The sequence below is a fragment of the Vombatus ursinus genome, unplaced genomic scaffold (assembly GCF_900497805.2).
Source record: "Vombatus ursinus unplaced genomic scaffold, bare-nosed wombat genome assembly UNPS02006874.1, whole genome shotgun sequence".
Classification (NCBI taxonomy): Eukaryota; Metazoa; Chordata; class Mammalia; order Diprotodontia; family Vombatidae; genus Vombatus; species Vombatus ursinus.
Window position 1 is genome coordinate 10,633,729 of NW_020946652.1, and position 16,994 is coordinate 10,650,722.

The following is a 16,994-nucleotide window of genomic DNA, read 5'->3' on the forward strand; positions in this document are numbered from 1 at the left end:
TGGTTTGGTGACCACATGCCAACTGCCCTGGCATGTTCTCTTCTTGTTCTGAAGCCTCTGCTACATGCCACCCATGGGAGTGGGCCTTTCTACACAATCAGTGAGTGGGACTAGTTCATCCCCAAAGTCTAGAAAGGACTCCTTCTCATTCTTTCCATGTACATGGTTCCTGAAAGAGTGACCAATGCCAGAACTTGGCCCCCTCCCTCTGCAGGTGTTTATCTGCCCCTTCTGAGACATCATTAAAACAGAAAACAAAAGATCAGTCAGGACCTTGGGGCATTCAAGGCTGCATTGGCAGTCCTGTCTGACTCTTCGTGACCCCATCTGGGGTTTTCTTGGCCGAGATACTGGAACAGTTTGCCGTTTCTTTCTCCAGCTCATTTTCCAGATGAAGAAACTGAGGTGAACAGGGTGAAGTGACTTGCTCAGGGTCACCCAGCTAGTACGTGTCTGAGGCCGGATTTGAACTAAGAAGATGGGTCTTCCTGCCTCTAGGCCTGGTACTCTGTGCACCACGGTGTGCCCCCACCCCTACCCACTGCTGCCCATTTTACTCCCTCAGCCGATGTAAGCCTCAGCCCTTTGTGACTTGGTAGATGACCCTGGAGGATGGCTGTGGCTGAAACCTTTATCCCCCAGCGGCTCCCCTGGCATTGAGCCTCAGGCACAGATAGGCTGTCCATCAGTGGTCTGAGCCTCGGAGCCTGTGTGGGAAGAGGTGACACACAGGAGCCCTCAGAGAAACATGGCAAGGGGCCAGAGACAGCAGGTGACAATTGGCTGCTGAGGGGCCTCTCCAGCCTCCTCCCGCCCGCCGGGCACGGCACAGAGGTGTGATGGGGGCAAGGAAGATGAACTCAGTTCCCTCCCCTCATGCCCTCCGCTCCTCTTAAACCCTGTGGTCACTTGGGCGGGCAGCTGGGTGCTGCGTGGACGGCGATAGCAGTAAAGTCTGCGAAGAGGTCCGTGGCTAAGCATGTTCCAGAGGCCTCCCTTCTCCAGTATAGCATAGGAGACTCCAGGCTCAGAATGGCACCCGGGCCGTCAGACAGTCCCCACGTCCACCGGTTTCACCCAATTGTTTTTGTCATCATGAGCATCGAATCTTTGTAAGGCAATAAATACTATGTCTGGTATGTAGTAGGTGCTTCATAAATGCCCATCATTTTATCATCCTCCTTGTCATCACTTATCCCAAAGGAGGGTTCAATGGAATGGCAGCTGGGGGCTCCATAGCGCACAGAGCACTGGGCCCAGGTTTAGGAAGACTCATCTTCCCTAGTTCAAATCTATCCTCAGACACTTCCTAGCTGAGTGACCCTGGGCAAGTCACTTCACCCTGTTTGCTTCAGTTTCCCCATCTGTAAAGTGAGCTGGAGAAAGAAATGGCAAACCACTCCAGTATCTTTGCCAGGAAAACCCCAAGAAGTGTGATGAAGAGTCAGCTGAGACCAACAGGGTTCAGGGGATGCTGACAGCATATCTGGAAATAACTGATATGGAAACAAAAGGTGTCAACAGCACTTTGAAGAGGGGCCTTAGGTCATGTCCATGCCACAGAAGAGAACATTAGACCTAACGCTGTGAGGGTTAAGTTCAGCAGACTCTCTGGCCTGTGGTAGAAGGGAAGGCGTTTCTTATGCATGAAATAAAGTTGCTAGTACTGAAGGACCAGAAAGATTTCCTCAAGGCTTCAGAGCAGTCAGAGACGGTTCAGAGAAGTGTTGTACATGCTAGGCCTTGTCCAGATCACCCCAATGCAACGTGAGGATCTGCCCTCTGAGTTTTCATCTGCCTCACTCCCGGTACGGCTATGGGGTGGATTTCAGGATTGAGTAGGAAACAACTGTTGGATCACCTTCTCTGCTATCAGTGGCCTGCAAGCACAGGGCTTCACCGAGTGGTCTCTGGTCTGCAAATAGCCTTCTCACCTTCTGAAATGAAAGCACAGCAATGTACATGTGAAGCATGATCACGTCAATGCTGACAATGTCATTAATGTTGACAGGCAGCTAGAAGGTGCTACGGTTCACAGAGCACCAGGCCTGGAGTCAGGAAGAGCTGAGTTCAAATCTGATCCCAGACACTTACTAGCTGAGTGACCCTGGGCAAATAATCTAATCTCTGTCTGCCTCAGTTTCTTTAACTGTAAAGCGAGGATAATTACAGAACCTACTTCTGCCCAGGGTTGTAATGAGGACCAAATGAGATACTAATAGCACCATGCCTGGCACATAGGAAGCATGATGTAAATGTTAGTTATTATTAATGTCCATTGAACCAGTAGAGTTATCTCTGGCGACCCTCCTTTCTGTCTTCTGCTGCACTGGAGACTAGGGCACACAGCTGCCCACCCATGCTCATGCTGGGATGGGGGCGGCCACCTTCTCCTTGTTTGGAGAGTGGGATGTCCCCGAAGCCTCCTAGGCTGGGGTGCTGGACTGGGCCCCAAAGGCAGGCTGGGCTTCCAGCATTTCCACACAAGTGATCATTTACATTCTTAACTAGAACACGTGGAACACTTCCGCGTTTAATCATTTAAAAGGAAAAAACCTTAATTTTATCAAGAGCAATCAAAGGACTTTTCATCTCTGGAGCAATTACAGAGTGACATGAGCCGGTGGGTTGGGAGCAGGCAGGCTCGGTGGGCACGGATGCAGCTGCCAGTAGCTATTTTTAATTTCCATTTGAATGAAGGACCTATCTTTGTCATGGAGGGGCTTGTCCTCAGTTTGGGGGTGGCATCTATAACCCCAAACTCCAATGTGAAGGAGCCCTGGGATGTCTGGAAAGTCTTCAGCCCCTGGCCCCTCTGACCGCCCTGGGACCCTGGGTAGCAGACTGGCCTTGACCACTGTTTGACTACAGAACCCAGCGGGAGCCCACTCAGTTCCTGCTGCCCTCCCTGGCTTCTTGGGTGGCGCTTCTCTGTGTGGCAGGGTCAGTGCCAAGGCCACACAGGGAGGCCTGGCTCGGCCACAGCCTCCTCTTGGCTGTTTTCTTCTTGGGGCAGCTGTTCTATTTCTGAGATGCCCAGGCTTCCCCGGCTTCCCTGCATGCTTGCCTGCAGGGCTGTAATTTGCTCCCTGTGGGGAGGGGCGTGCCCCCTGGTGTCCTAGCTGTGGTGCCCAGACTGCCTGGGCTTCTCACTGCTGTGGGAGCTGACTCATCCCTTTAGGTTTCCAAAGTGGCCTCTCACTTCCGAGGTTTGCCTCCCTCCTTCCTGGTCTCATGCCTCTCAGGTGTTCTGAACTCCTGGCTTCCAGCTTTCCATTACTTTTGTGGTCTTTGTCTCTGACTTCTCCTCTTTCTTGGAGCTCTGGGGATGGAAAGAGGAGGTGTCAGACAGCTCTTGCCCTTGGAAGCTGACATTCCCTGCTACAGCCCCTCACCTAGGAGAGGAGGGGGCTGGACTCCATGGTCTCTGAGGTCCCTAGTGACCGTCCCTACCGTTAATCCCAAGACCCATTCCTGACCTCTGAGGAGAAGGGAACAGGGTGCGCAGGGCCTGACCTGCGCTGACCTCAGCTCCTGTCCTCTCCAGGTGCCTCCCTCCCCTTCCCCAAGCAGCCCACATGTGGCCTGCACAGCACTGCTCAGTAGTGAGTGAGGGCTGGGGCCAGGGGACCAGGGTCACATGTGCACAGGGAGCTGCACCTCCACCCCCACCCCAGATGCTTGGGTATCACCCTGTGGAGGCTGGGCCAGGGAGAAAGGAGGGCCTCCATAGGAGTGGGCCCAGGCCTGCCTCAGCCTCCTCAGGCACCTTGGAGAAGGCCAGACCTACCCCTCGGCTGGCCTCAGGACATCAGCTTGTCAGGGAACCCAGAAGTCTGTAACTAACTTGTCCAGATGGCCAGAGGACCCCAACAGATGTAGAGCCCTCGTGATGACAAGACAGAGGCAGAGGGTTGGGATGGTCCTGCAGGGACCTTCCTCCCCTTCCTCAGCCCCTGCCCCAGGCTGCTTTCTGGTGTGAACTCTCTCAATCTCTTATTTATCTGGGAGGCAGTGGGAGCCCTGGAATGTTGTACTACAGGAGCATGGCGCCATACCTTGGGGTCGTGGCAATTTGAGGAAATGAATGTGGTAGGAGGCAGCGGCAGTGATTGGAGGGGAAGGGAAATGTCCCTTCCAGGGGAGGTGACGAGGGCCCAGCCTAGGCCTGGTAACATGGAGGGGAGAAAGGCTGGATGGGAGAGGTTTTGTCTAGGGAGGAGTGATGAGATGAGAGCCTTGCTGATTGGATGGCGGTGATGGAGGGGAGGATTGGCCTGCAGGCATGAAAAGCAGGCTCTGGGCAAGACATTGGTCAGTCTGGCCTGAGACACGGTGACCCAGGGGGAAGGTGACCAGCTGGGAATTCCCGGAAGTCCACTAGAGGTCAAAATGCAGGACATTTCAGACCCCCCAAAGCTTGGGGTTGTCAGATAAATGAGCTGTGCTGGGTCACCCTGATGTACTCCAGCCTGTGTAGACAAACGCAGGGAAGGAGCTGGGACCGAGGTCTGAATCACAGCCACCCCTCGATCGTGTGACCTTGCCTCACCTCTTCTGTCTGCCATAAAATGTGGCTAAGGGGGGCTTGTGCCATGAGCAGAAGATGAGCTGAAGGCCATGAAGTGCTCCACAGTAGTCATTGTGGGATGGTCAAAGGCACAGCCAGAGTCCCAGCCTCAGTTTCCTCATCTATAAAATGAGGATGACCTCAGAGGTCCAGTCTCACTCCAAATCAGTGGCCCTGTAATACAAACATGAGTCCAGATCACCATTTCAGACACATTTTATCGTAAACCAAGGCTCAGCAAAAACAAAGTAAGAGACACGATCTCCAATAAAGCCTCCCAAATTTAAACTCTGCCATTTTACTAAAAGCCTTCAGCATCATTGGAGTGGCTCAGGCCTGCACCAGCATTCCCTGTCCTCACAGGGGGACTGCAAATGTTTTCACTTCCCAGACTCGGTGGGCATCTCCTCCACCCCCACCTCATCCCACCCCCCCATCCTGCTTTCTGAGCGCCCCACCTGCAGGTTCCCTTCCACGTTGTTTTCGTTTCTTCCTGGTTGGCTTAGGGTGCATCGTGGTAATGCTCCATCATCTTGACCATTGTCATTGTCAGAAATATCTGCTTTTCCTCTTTTTCATTATTATAAAATAACAAACTTTGAATATTTAGGGTCTTGTTCATTTTTGAACAATATCCTTAGGATACAGTTCTGGTGTGGAATCACCAGCTCAAAAGGCAGGAAAATGCTTTGGGAAAAGATTCCATGACCTTCCATTCCACTGTTTCACTAATATTAACTGCTATAGTTTTAAACTATTTTCGCCCAATTTTATGTATGCAAAATAGTACCTGGGAGTTATTTTTAATTTAGGTTTCTTCTTCCTATCTAGTGATAATAATTAAGATCCATTCTATCCAGAAGCATCTGATAAATGAGGCTACTCTGGGGGTATATAAAAGATGAAAATATTTTGGATATTTTACGCTCATTTATGAAATTGCTTCCTAGCTCTTCCTGAGTATTCCAGATCACCAAATCTCCTGTAAAGCAAACCGTGACTTATCAAGCAATGAAAAGTAAGAATATTTAGTAGATGTAAAAATAACTGTGAATCTGAAAACAAAGTATCTTTTGGGGGGGATGGGGGGATGAGGCAATGGGGTGAAGTGACTTGCCCAGGGTCACACAGCTAGTAAGTGTCAAGTGTCTGAGGCCGGATTTGAACTCAGGTCCTCCAGACTCCAGGGCCAGTGTGCTATCCACTACGCCACCCAGGTGCCCCAGCAAAGTTGTTTTTTTTGTTTGTTTTGTTTTTGTTTTACTTTCATGAGGAATTTTGGCTTGTACTTAGCTTACCTCCTGTCCTGAATGCGAGCCATGAATGACCATTCACTCTGAAGCAATTTCCATTTATTGTGAAAAATATTTGGATATTTTTATTCATATTTTTTCTCAATATGGAGTTCCTAAAGAAGGCAAAGGAGTGTTCATTTCTCTGCTGAGGCCTCAAGATCCAGTTGCTAGTTAATAAATAAGAAGGAAATGCAGGAAAACCTTGATTTCTCAATCAGTAAATCTTGAAAACAATTTCACTCAGGAAAACATTGATGAGAGGCCACTATGGGGCATCATAGTACGTAAAGCGCTGGCCCTGGAGTCTGGAGGACCTGAGTTCAAATGTGACCTCAGACGCTTACTAGCCATGTGACCGTGGGCAAGTCACTTAACCCTGATTGCCTCCAAAAGAGGAAAAAAAAAAGCAAAGCACTGATGAAGTCCAACCTGTCATTTCGTTTTTGGGCGGACAGGACGATTAGCTGGGTTTGGAATATAGGCTACTCTGTTCTTTGCAGATCCCCAGATGCCCTCCTCCTTCCCTCCCCCCTGCCCCATACCTCTTGGTTCAGAGTCTGGGGGAACCAGACCCACCCACTAGGTGGCACAGTGGGTAGAGCCCTGGACCTGGAGTCAAAGCCTGAATTCAAATCCAGCCTCAGATGCTGACTAAGCTGTATGACCCTGGGCAAGTCACAACCTCTGTCTGCCTCAGTTTCTTCATCTGCACCTACCTCTTAGAGCTATTTGGAGGATAAAATGAGATACTGCTTGTAAAGAACTTTGCAAACCTCAAAGATCTATCAAATGTTCCCTGTTATTAATTTAATGGTGATGACCAGTGTCACAAGGCTAGCGCCCCCCCCCGCAGCCCCCCCCCCCGTCTTCTCTCTCCAGTCTCTATGTCCTCATTTCTTCAGTCACAACGAACATGGGATAGACTTGAGACCCCTTCCCTCCTGGTTTCCCTCTTCCAGACACTTTCCAGCTTATTTGCGTGCTTCCTACGACCTGGCACACAGGCCAGCCACGTTCTGCTGACAAGGCCCTTCCACCACCCACCCAGCTGGCTCTCCCTCCCACCTCTGCATACCTGCCTGCCCTTGAGGCCTTTGCCTGGCTCCAGGATAATGTGTTCAAGAACACGGGGCCAGCCCTGGCTCCTTCAGGGTCCCCCGGGGCCCTCCAGCTTTTAAGAGCACAGATTCAGAGGCCCCAGAGGCCAGCCAGGCGGTGCACCCCTTTCATTTAGGGATTTCCCTCCGCCTCATAGCACATCCAGACTCCTTCCATTGGATCTAACAGATGTTTACTGCACTATGCCATGCTGGCCGCGTGCTCTGCGCCAGCCACCCTTGGGTGTGTGGTCTTCCTTTGACCTTCCAGACATTCGTTTTCAAAGCTCGGTCCATACGGGAGTTCTCTGGGCATCCGCCCCTCTCTCTGACAAGTCTGATGTGTGCTGCTTCTCCTCGTCCTGGGCGTCCCCCTGCGCCCCGGGGTGTCAGTCCTCTGAAACTTACAAAAGCTCCTTTCCCAAAGTCCGGTGTGTATGGCAGCTCCCCTTTGTCACAGACACTGGGGTGAATGGCGCGGCCCCTCCTTCCAGCTTCTCAGCGTTCCCAGCCCGCCGGGGCCAGCTCCTTTCTGTCAGTGAGAATCGGATCCAGAACAGATTTTCCTCTTGTCGGTTCCTCCTGCTTTTGAAGGATGAAATCATCCCCAAGGCAAGCCAAGAAGCCCTGAGCTGCTTTGCCTCTGGTTGAGAGAGAGCTCCAGGAGATGTCTGGGTAAGTGAGGCCTCTCGGCAAGGCACCGCCCCCAAACACCTCCTCTGTTCTCTCTTTCCGTCCGGTGGTCAGTGCTATGTTCCAGTGACAGAATTCACTTCCGTCTCTCCCTCCGTTGACCTTCACCCAAACACTCTGTATTGGGAACCATCTCTGTTTACTGGATTTCCTCACATGATGATACCTTCTTAATATACAATGTCAAGCCCCCTTTTAGCTCTATTGTTTGTTGTGAATAAGAGTTAGGTCCAACCTGTGTTCAAACAAAAATCCATGAAATAGTCAGTCAACCAACATTTATTAGGTGCCTGCTGTCAGTCAACCAACATTTATTAGGAGCCTGCTGTCAGTCAACCAACATTTATTAGGAGCCGTAATCCTGCCCCTTAGAGCCGCCTCAGGCCCCGGGGGCCAAGGGGGCAGCCCTTACCCAGGGCATCTTGTCCCTCCCATTCTTCCATGTTGTCCTCTGGAGAACTGATGTGGGGGCAAGACGGCCTGGGAAATTGTTGGAAGTGGTAAGAATAAGGCAGACAGGTGGTGAGCCCTGGAAGCTGCCATTTCTCTGGCCTCATTGGGATTTCCGGAGGAAACCAAGATGAAAGTCATTCCCCATGGAGCGCTCCCAGGGAAGGATTTAGCGGCTCAACTTGGGGGGCGAAAGAGAGAGAGAGAGAGAGAGTATATGTGAGTGTGCATGTATGGGAGTGCATGTGAGAGAGTGTGTGTATGTGAGTGCATATGAAAGGATGTGTGTATGTGAGTGTGTGTATGTGAGTGTGTGTGTATATGAGAGTGTGAGAGAGCGTGTGTATATGTGAGTGTGTATGAGTTTGTATATGTGTGTGCGTGTGTGCGTGGACAGATCCCGTGGCTCTCTAGGACTGCCAAAAAGCATAAGGAATATGCAAACATCAGAGACCTGAACCTCTTTTTTCATGGATTTGAAAATGTTGCTCCTTAGTTAGCCAAAGTTATCGCTCCCAACAGTGGCCCAAAGCCTGCAGAGCCAGGCCTGCGCATCGGGGATGCAGGAGTCTGTCAGATGCCCCAGGAAGCCTGGCCCCCCATTGCCTTTGGCCCAGGAATAAATGGAGGCCTCTGACTTCTATGCTATGAATTCCCCATCTCCCTGCCCAAATACACAAAAATACTCTGTGTTCTAGGAGTCTTTGATTTCTAAGCAAAATTAGCACTCAAGCTTCCATGGCTCTGGGGGGTGGTGTACCAGCAGGCTCAGCTCCACAAGAGAGGCTCCCGTGGAGCCACAGGGGAAACTGTGCCTCTGACATCTTGACAGGTCAGTGATGGACACTGCCTGCCTGCAGACCATCCCATCTCACCCTGCCTGGCTTCCCCATCAGAGCTCTGGGGTCCATTAAAGTCTATTTAGCCTTCTGAACGTCAGAACTCTGGGGAGGAGTGCCACGCCGTCCCAAGAGTTCATCACCCCTCTGTCACAGACTCGAGGAGGGAGTGGTCACTTCACTGAGCTTTCCATCATGGTCACCCCCCCCCCCCCAGCTACAAGTTTCTTCATTTGCCTTTGGAGAAGAAAGAGATGGGGGATGGAGATAGGGGGAAAGGAGGAAAAGGGAAGAAGGTGGGGGGGGAGAAAGAATGAGAAAGAATGAGAGAAATGAGAGGGACAGAGAGAATAAGAGACAGAGATAAAGGGGAGAAACAGAAAGAAAGGAGAGAGAGAGAAAGAGAGAAACAGGAGGGAGGAAAGAGAATGAGTGAGGAGAGAAAGAATGAGCAAATGAAAGAGACGGAAAGAAACAGAGTGAGAGGAAGAGAGCGAAAGAAAGGACAGATACAGAAAGAGAGAGAGAGTGCGTGAGAGGGAGAGGGCGAGACTAAAGCGTGGACTGGACAGGTCCAAAGCAGGTGTTAGGTAATTGCAGCCTCTGGGGCAGACTTGGCATCAGTTTCTGGAGCTCCCACTCTTATCACCTCCCGTCCAGGTGGTCTGCAGCACACCAATCTGACGCGGCCACTTCTTTCTGTCCCTCCGTGCTCCTCACCCCATTCGGCACCTAGATTTTCTCCCACTATGGTGCCTTCTAAGTACCCAAACCAACCACATCCCCCTTGGCAACGTCTCCTATTTCTTTTAAGAAAGGGTTACCCTTCAGAGCCAGGTTCCCTTTGGGAGTGTCATTCCCCCCAAGCCCAATGACACCAGTCTTGTAGAGTGGGGAAAGCCCTGGCTTTGAGTCTGAGAACTTGGGTTCAAATCCTGACATGATTTGTGTGGTCAGGGCCTGCTTCTTCATCTGCACGATGAGGTCAGACCGACAGCCTCTGAGGTCACATCTGGACCTCCAGCCCATCTTGACTGCTGCCTCAGCTTTGGGCATTTGTGTCTTCCTGCTGATGCCCTGCTTGGACTTTTGTCTCCTGTGGACACGGCCGGATTTGTGCCTTGGGAGGATGCCGTGGCCAGCTCTGTGGAGGGAGAATCTGCAGGGGAGAGCCTGGGAGCAAGGAGACTAATGAAGAGGCTCATTCCAACAGCCCTGGGGAGAGGTGCGGGGAGCCTGGGCTAAGGAGGGGACCCACGGAGGGAGAAAAGGGCCGGCCATTGGAGGGGCACTGCTGGCCTGGTCCACCCAACACGACACTCCTCGTGGGGCCGTTTCTGAAGCACCTCCCGTGTGCCGGTGCTAGGAATCAGGCGGTGAAGTGGCCTCTCCACAACTCTCAGAGAGCCTGCGTCCCCTGGCCCGAAGCTCTGCCCCTCATCCTCTGCCACGTATTTCTTGGAACCAGCTCTAGGCTCGGTCCCTGAACCTGCAGCTGGAGGTCTCTGCCCTTCTCCCCGACTTCTCCGTGCCTGTCCACGTTCTCCTGGACTGGTCTCTTAGGCTTGGCATCACAGAGCTGATCACATCAGCCTGGCTTAGCTATCTACACAGCCAGCAGCTGCCTTGTGGGCAGGGCGCCTCTTGGGCCTCTCAGACCCGGGTAGGAGGTCCCAGGTGTGGCTCTGGGGTGGAGATGCAGGTGAGCCGTCCAAAAGCTGCACCTCTGCCTTCCACTCATGGCCTCCCAGTGGGTCAGAGTCCTGTCTGAGGGCAAACTCAGGAGTAATGGGGAAAGGATGTGGCCGCTTTGTGCTTTAGGACAATGATTTTGGCAGCCAGCCATGTGTGGAGGAGGGCTCGGGTAGGAGAGACCCTGTGAGCTGGGAGAGCAGTTAGGGGGCTATCTGTGGAATGTGGGACGAGAGGTGAGGGAAAGAGACGGTATGAAAACTGTCATGGAGAAGGGACCTGCCACGCCTTGGCTGCTGAGAATGTAGCGATGGGAGCAAGAGTCCAAGGGGCTTCCAGCCTCCAGAGGCTGAGCAACCGGAAGGCAAGGGGGACGGAGGTCTGGAAGAGAAGGGCAGATTGGGGGATCCTGGGGCCTGGCCAGAGGTTCCACACAGCGGCACCTGCTGATAGGGGATCCCAGGAGAACTAGGGTAGAGAAAGGAGGGGAGACAGCCCAAAGCAGGCCCTGTGCCCTGGGGGAGGGATGGGATGGCAGAAGGAAGCCTTGGCAGAGAGGCAGAAAGACAAGAAACCGAGGGCGGCGTCCAGGAAAGGGGGGAACCTGAAGTTAGGCTCAGGGCGAGACTTCCTTCCTGCTCATCTGCCTTCAGCTTCTCGGCTCCCCTGGCTGCTTGTCTCTGGACTCCAGGTAGCAGCTGATGGGTCCAGCTTTCTTAGCTGGACCTGGTCCTAGCTCCTGCCCAGTGTGGCAGCCTGCCCCCATTCCTCTGCCACCCTCACGCTCCAGACTGACCTCCGGTGTCTGCCTAACCAGGCCTGACCCTGCCTCTGTCCACTCCAAACCTGGGGCTCAAGGCTGAGACAAGGCTGAGCCACCCAGGCCCTGGGAGGGCGTGGGGGCTTTCCTGGTTGGGAACTGACTTGGGTCGTGGCCTTCTCTATCCTGGCTGAGGGGCTTAGAAGAGGAGAACTGCTCCGTTTTGTTGAAGCCTCTAGTCTGCAGGAGGCAGGCAGCCATCATGGCAGCTTGGCTCTGGGGGCATCTTGGAATTAGGGTTCGAGGTCCTGGGAAGCCCTGGGGGTTTTCATCACCAGGGCATGGCACTTCCTTGTCCGGGCCGGGACCCTCCCTCTGTGCCCCAAGTCTCAGACCCCGGTACCTAGCATCAAAGGCAGCATGGCAAAGTGAGGTGGGGAGGGGACTCTGAAATTGGGTCCCCAGCTCTTCTGTCTCTCTTACCCCCCCACCTCATCTTCATCTCTCTCCCTCCTTCCATCCTGCTTCTCTTTCACTCTGTCTGTCTAGGTCCCAGACTCTAGGACTTTGTCTGTGTCCCAGTCTCCCCCGCCCCCCCCCCCCCCCCCCGGTTTCTCTGCTCTGCGCCTCTCCTTCATGCTGGAGTCTGCCCAGAGCTGCTAATGCATCCGTAGCTTGTGACACGGTGCTCCCAGGGTTCTAGGGTTATTCTTCCCGTCCCCTTGGTCCCATCCCTCCTCGTTAATGGCAGCAGTGACAGGCAGTGATGACAGCCGTCTCTGGCCCGCAGCCAGCAGTGGCAGCAAAAGATGGGGGACTCCTCAGGGAGGAGGCAGCTGGGCTGCATTGGGGCCCAGCTCCCCAGGGAGTTTCCCCAGCCTCCATCTCTCCCTGGCTGACCCTAAATGCCCTCTTTTCTTGCTGACCTTGAAGTGACCAGGCTCAGTGACCCCCACGGGGAGGGGGGAGGGAGGTCACCTGCTGGGCTGGGCACCTGGTGGCATCTAGTGGATGCCAGGGAGGCCCCCCAGCCAGGTGGAAGCAGGGCCTGGACCTGGCTTGGGGCCTCCTGATGCCATCAGCTCCTGGGTGGGGGGATGCCTCCGACGGCCCTGGAGGGGCCCTTTGATCTCCATCAGGCCCAGAGAGTGTCTGTGCCTCATGGCGATCACACAGCTCCTATGGGGGGTCTAGGATGTTTCCCTAAGTTTCTATGAAGGGTCCCTAGCTCGGGGCTCAGCACCGATGATGCCCAAAGATGAAGCTTGCCCTGCCCTCAAGAGCTTATGGCTTCCCGGGGCTGAGGGAGGGAAGCAGCATGTTCACAGATCAGTAAATAAGGTCATTTGAGGAGGGGAAGAGACCAGGAAAACACTGAGAGGAGGACACGGGTTCAGAGAAGCAGAGGTGAGGCAGGCAGGAGGCACAGCCAGTACAAAGGCCTGGAGGGGAGATGGAACAGTAGGTGCTGAGCTAGCTGGTGTGGTTGGGCCAGTGGGTAGAGGCTGTAAAGGGAAGCAGGGTGGTGGCTGTGGAGGGCAGCCCGGGGGTCTGCCTGCTCTGAGCACAGCCCGGTGGCCCTGGGGAGTGTAAAATCCAGAACGGAGTACCCCCCGCCCCAGGCCATTGCCCACCTCTTGGCTGGCCCCTGAGAGGGGGAGGGGGCTTCGACTGTGAGGCCCAGGGGCCATGTCCTCTTCCCTCCTGCCGCTGGAGATGCCTCAGGACCGACGTGAATCCTGGCCCGCCCCCTCCCCAGCGCCTGCCCAAATTTTCGCCACCTGTTTATAGTTAGTTCCTCATTTCAGAATAGCAGATCAGACATTGCCCTGTTAAAAACAATTTTCCCTGCCGGTGTCGGATATCAGGCCGGGCTTGTCGTCCTAACTGATAGACATCAGAGGAGCCTCTGCCAGCTGCCAATCACAGAATCTCGCTCCACAAACAGGATTCAAATGACCCTTCACAGCCGGCCTTGGCTTTCCGGCCACTGTCAGGAGGCCCACACGCCACCATAGGACACTTGGGTCAGACGGCCGCGGCGGTCAGTGTGCCACCAAGGTCTCAGGATGTGGCCGTGAAAGGCACTGAAGTGGGGAAACCACAAGGGGAGGTCCTGGGGAGAGCTCTCGGGAACCCCTCTCTCCTGGGCAAGGTTCTGCCCTGCCAGTGCCCAGAGCCCATGGGCCAGGAAAGAGCCCTCCCCTTATTTCCTATGGGAGATGGTGGCCTGGCCACATTATCTGACATGGCGGCCCGCTCTGTGTGCCTCATGGGTGGTCCTCACCCTCCAGCACTTACTGGGTGTTCCCAGGCCTTGGGCATCATCACCCACCCGTGGTCACAGTGGATGAAGGGCTGAATATTTGGTAGACAGACCCATTGGAAGCTCTGTAACTTCTGTGTCTGGAGGAAAGAGACTAGGGACTGAGCTCATGAATTCTGCGACGTGCCCACAAGTGGACAGGAAGGACCGGAGCACCGCGTCACAGGCCACGGTCCCACCACTGGTCGCTGGTCGGTGCGGGGCCTGAAGTTCATCCTAGGTCTTCTGGGTTCCTGGCCCCCTTTCCTCAGCCTGCTGGCAGCTTCGGCCACCTGAGAGTAGGACAGAGGTCCAATGTTAGGGAGGAAGCCCATGACGGGCCCCTGTGGGGAGCAGCTGGGGGAGTCCCCGCCAGTGCTGAGGCAGAGCCACGAGGGGACCCTTTGGACAGTCGGGCTCACCAGACCACGTCCCCAGGGCTGGTCCGAGGGGGTCGTGGCACTCTGTTGTCCCATCTCCCAGGCTTGGAGTGAAGACCCCATGAGAACCTGGAGAAGTACTAGGCATCAGCTATGGAAAGCCCAGGGAGACTGGGGGGGACTGGGGGGGGGCCCTCGACCCCTTCTCAATGATGCCGTCATTTTCTCACTACACATCCGGAGGCATCCCCTGGGAACGCAGCTCAGCAGCTCTGTGTGCCCCCAGCCTGGGGAAGCCCTCCTGGACCCGGGGTGTGGAAAGGGGGCCCCGAGGTAACAAACGGCTGTTTCCTCCCCTGGCCGGGCCTCCAGTGTGGAGGAGAAGAGTTGTTTTGTTTTAGCTTTTAAAAATATTAACACCTAGTATATTTAACGAAGTGCTTACTGAAAATCCTGAGAAAAGTCCTCCCAAGCTTGACTCTTGTCGGCAGATTTGGGAGGACCTGGGCTTGCGTTCCTGACTGGCAGTGGGGGTGGCTAGACGGGTCCAGGGGCTGCCTCTACTAGCCTCCACCACTCTCCGGGCAAGGCATGGCCCCCATGGCATCAGGCTCTGGCACGAGCACTGAGCCCCAACCCAGGAAACTCATCACAGGATGGAACAGACAAAAGCCAGGCTTTCTTTGTCCTTGCTGCTGTGACCAGAAGATGGACCCTCATCTCTGAAACATGGCCCTACAATCCTGGACGGGCTGGTAAATTAGGAGCTTAGAAAGCCAGGCAGCCCGGAGTACTGCAAGGGACTTTGCAGACACATATTCTAACCACTTTGTTTTACAGAGAGGGAAACTGAGGCCAGAGAGGGGAAGGGACTTGCCTGAGGTCCAATGCCAGGCTCTCTTACACAGGTTCAGTCCCCCTACCCTTACTAGGGGAGCCCCCAGAGCAGAGCAGAGGCCTGGAATGCTGTCTTTGCTTTTTATTTTTGTGAGTGGCTGTGTGCCCCTTTCTGCTGCCAGAGAAGGGAAGAAGGGAACATTTATTAAGCACCTACTATGTGCTGGGCACTACACTAATATACTCTCATTTGAGCCTCACAAGGCAGGGAGGCAGGTGATAGTATTATCCCCATCGTTAACCCAGTTGAGGAAACTGAGGCAGCAGTGGTTAAGTGACATGAGTGGAGAAGAGTGGGCCACATTTGCATGTGGCCAGAGAAGCCATCTGCGGGCGCAGTTCAGGAAAGGCAGAGGCCCTGGGGGGTGCTGACTTTCTTTGGGGCACCCAGAGCAGATCCGGTGCCCTGCCTGAATAGTTTACCTCCGGGTGGTAGATGACCTGCGGTCAGACCCCAGCTGAGCCCTTCTCTGTAGGTCAAACAATACATTACTTTGGTGAGAAATGAATTGGGAATGAGGCGTCTGGCTAGCAGGTGTCCCACAGACAGAGCAAGCCCCAGCTGGAAACTTTCCGGCTCCAGGCTCCTTCCTGGGCTGGCCAGGAAGATGCTTCAGGGGTCACAGACAATCCCAAACATCAGAGAGAGATGTTTCCCTGGAGAGGGGCAGCAGGTGCCTGGCTCCAGGGCCTTTAGGGAGACTTTCAAGTAGGGTTTCAGGGGTCCCTTAAGGGTCCAGAGAAGCCCCTCTATGGTGAGGCCCCCAAAGACCAAAGACTTGGATGGTAAAAGGAGAGCCCTCTGCCATTCGCCCCTTCTCTCTTTGCTTTTCCAGAGGATGAGGAAGACGAGGAAATGGTGGAGGCCAAGGTTCGGAACGACTCAGACCTGGAGCATCCAGATGAGAAGCAGGAGGTGAAGGAAGGTACGGTGCCTTTCCTTGCTGGGCATCAGGTGGGAAGGGGTCGGGGGAGGCCCAGTAGGGTGGTATGTGGCCACCCCAAGGGCAGCACTCAGCGGGCACTGTTCAGGCCCTGGGCGTCACAGAAACAGATGCTGTGCCAGCTGGAGGGCATCTCTGATTGTCTAGAAAGCCTGGTCCTTGGGCAGATCTCTGGGCTTTCCCTGCACCTCTGCTGCTGGCGGTGCCCCTCCCCCCCCGCAGTCTTCATCGTGTGAAGCTGCCCACGCCCCAGGTGGGCTCCACAGATGCTCTTAGAGTAACTCCTGGCACCAGAGTACGAGGCTGTCCTTTGTGGGAGCCACCCGCCTGCCTTGTTCCCTCTTTTGCCCGTCCTCACCCGCTCCCTCCTCATGCCATGGCCCACTGAACCCCCAGGGGCATCTTCCCATTGCCCTTCAGGTTTGTCCTTTTAATTCCTCAGCAGCTGAGGCGTCCCATGGGCATAGCTGCGTCTCATCACCAAAGAACGTTTGAGGTAAAGGGATGGGCTCCTGTGGTGGCCAGGAGCCTGAGATCCCAGGAAGGACCTTCTGGGCGGGCTATGGCCCGCTGTCTCCCTAATTCTTCCTCAGTTCTGGGCTCAGCTCATGGCCCACATGCAGTACCTGTCTGGGCTGGGAAGGGATGGATCTCAGTCTGCATCTCTCATCCACTTAGTCATCCCAGTGTGGCTGGTTAAACCAAGCCCTTTCACACTGCCCTGGATGGCATCGACTTGGGATTGCGGGGTTCTGTGGCTTGGTGCCATTCCTACAGCTTCAGCTGGGCTGAGGGGCAGTGGGGTCCGGGCTGGCTCTCATCAGGACACTGCGTAAGCATGGTACTTGGAGGTGTGGGCAGAGAGTCTCAGTGGTGTGGCCAGAGAATCAGAAGTGTGGCTAGACAATTCCTCCAGTGCCTGGTAGTGAGGAGGAAGAGGAGGAAGAAGGAGGAAGGAGGAGGAGGAGGGGGGGGAAGAGGAGGAAGAAGGAGGAAGGAGGAGGAGGAAGGAGGAAGGAGGAGGAGGAAGAGGAGGAGGAAGAGGAGGAAGAAGGAGGAAGGAGGAGGAAGA

At 54.4% G+C, this 16,994-nt stretch overlaps 1 protein-coding gene across 3 annotated transcripts in view; it reads left to right on the top strand.

The window, feature by feature from the left end:
- Positions 1 to 16,994, top strand: part of DYNC1I1 (dynein cytoplasmic 1 intermediate chain 1) — a 187,890-nt gene that overhangs the window by 84,890 nt on the left and 86,006 nt on the right. For all 3 annotated transcript variants that reach the window (XM_027848896.1, XM_027848895.1, XM_027848897.1), the window contains one exon: positions 15,815 to 15,904. In XM_027848896.1, coding sequence (XP_027704697.1) covers positions 15,815 to 15,904 — 90 coding nt within the window. The remainder of the gene's footprint in view (positions 1 to 15,814; positions 15,905 to 16,994) is intronic.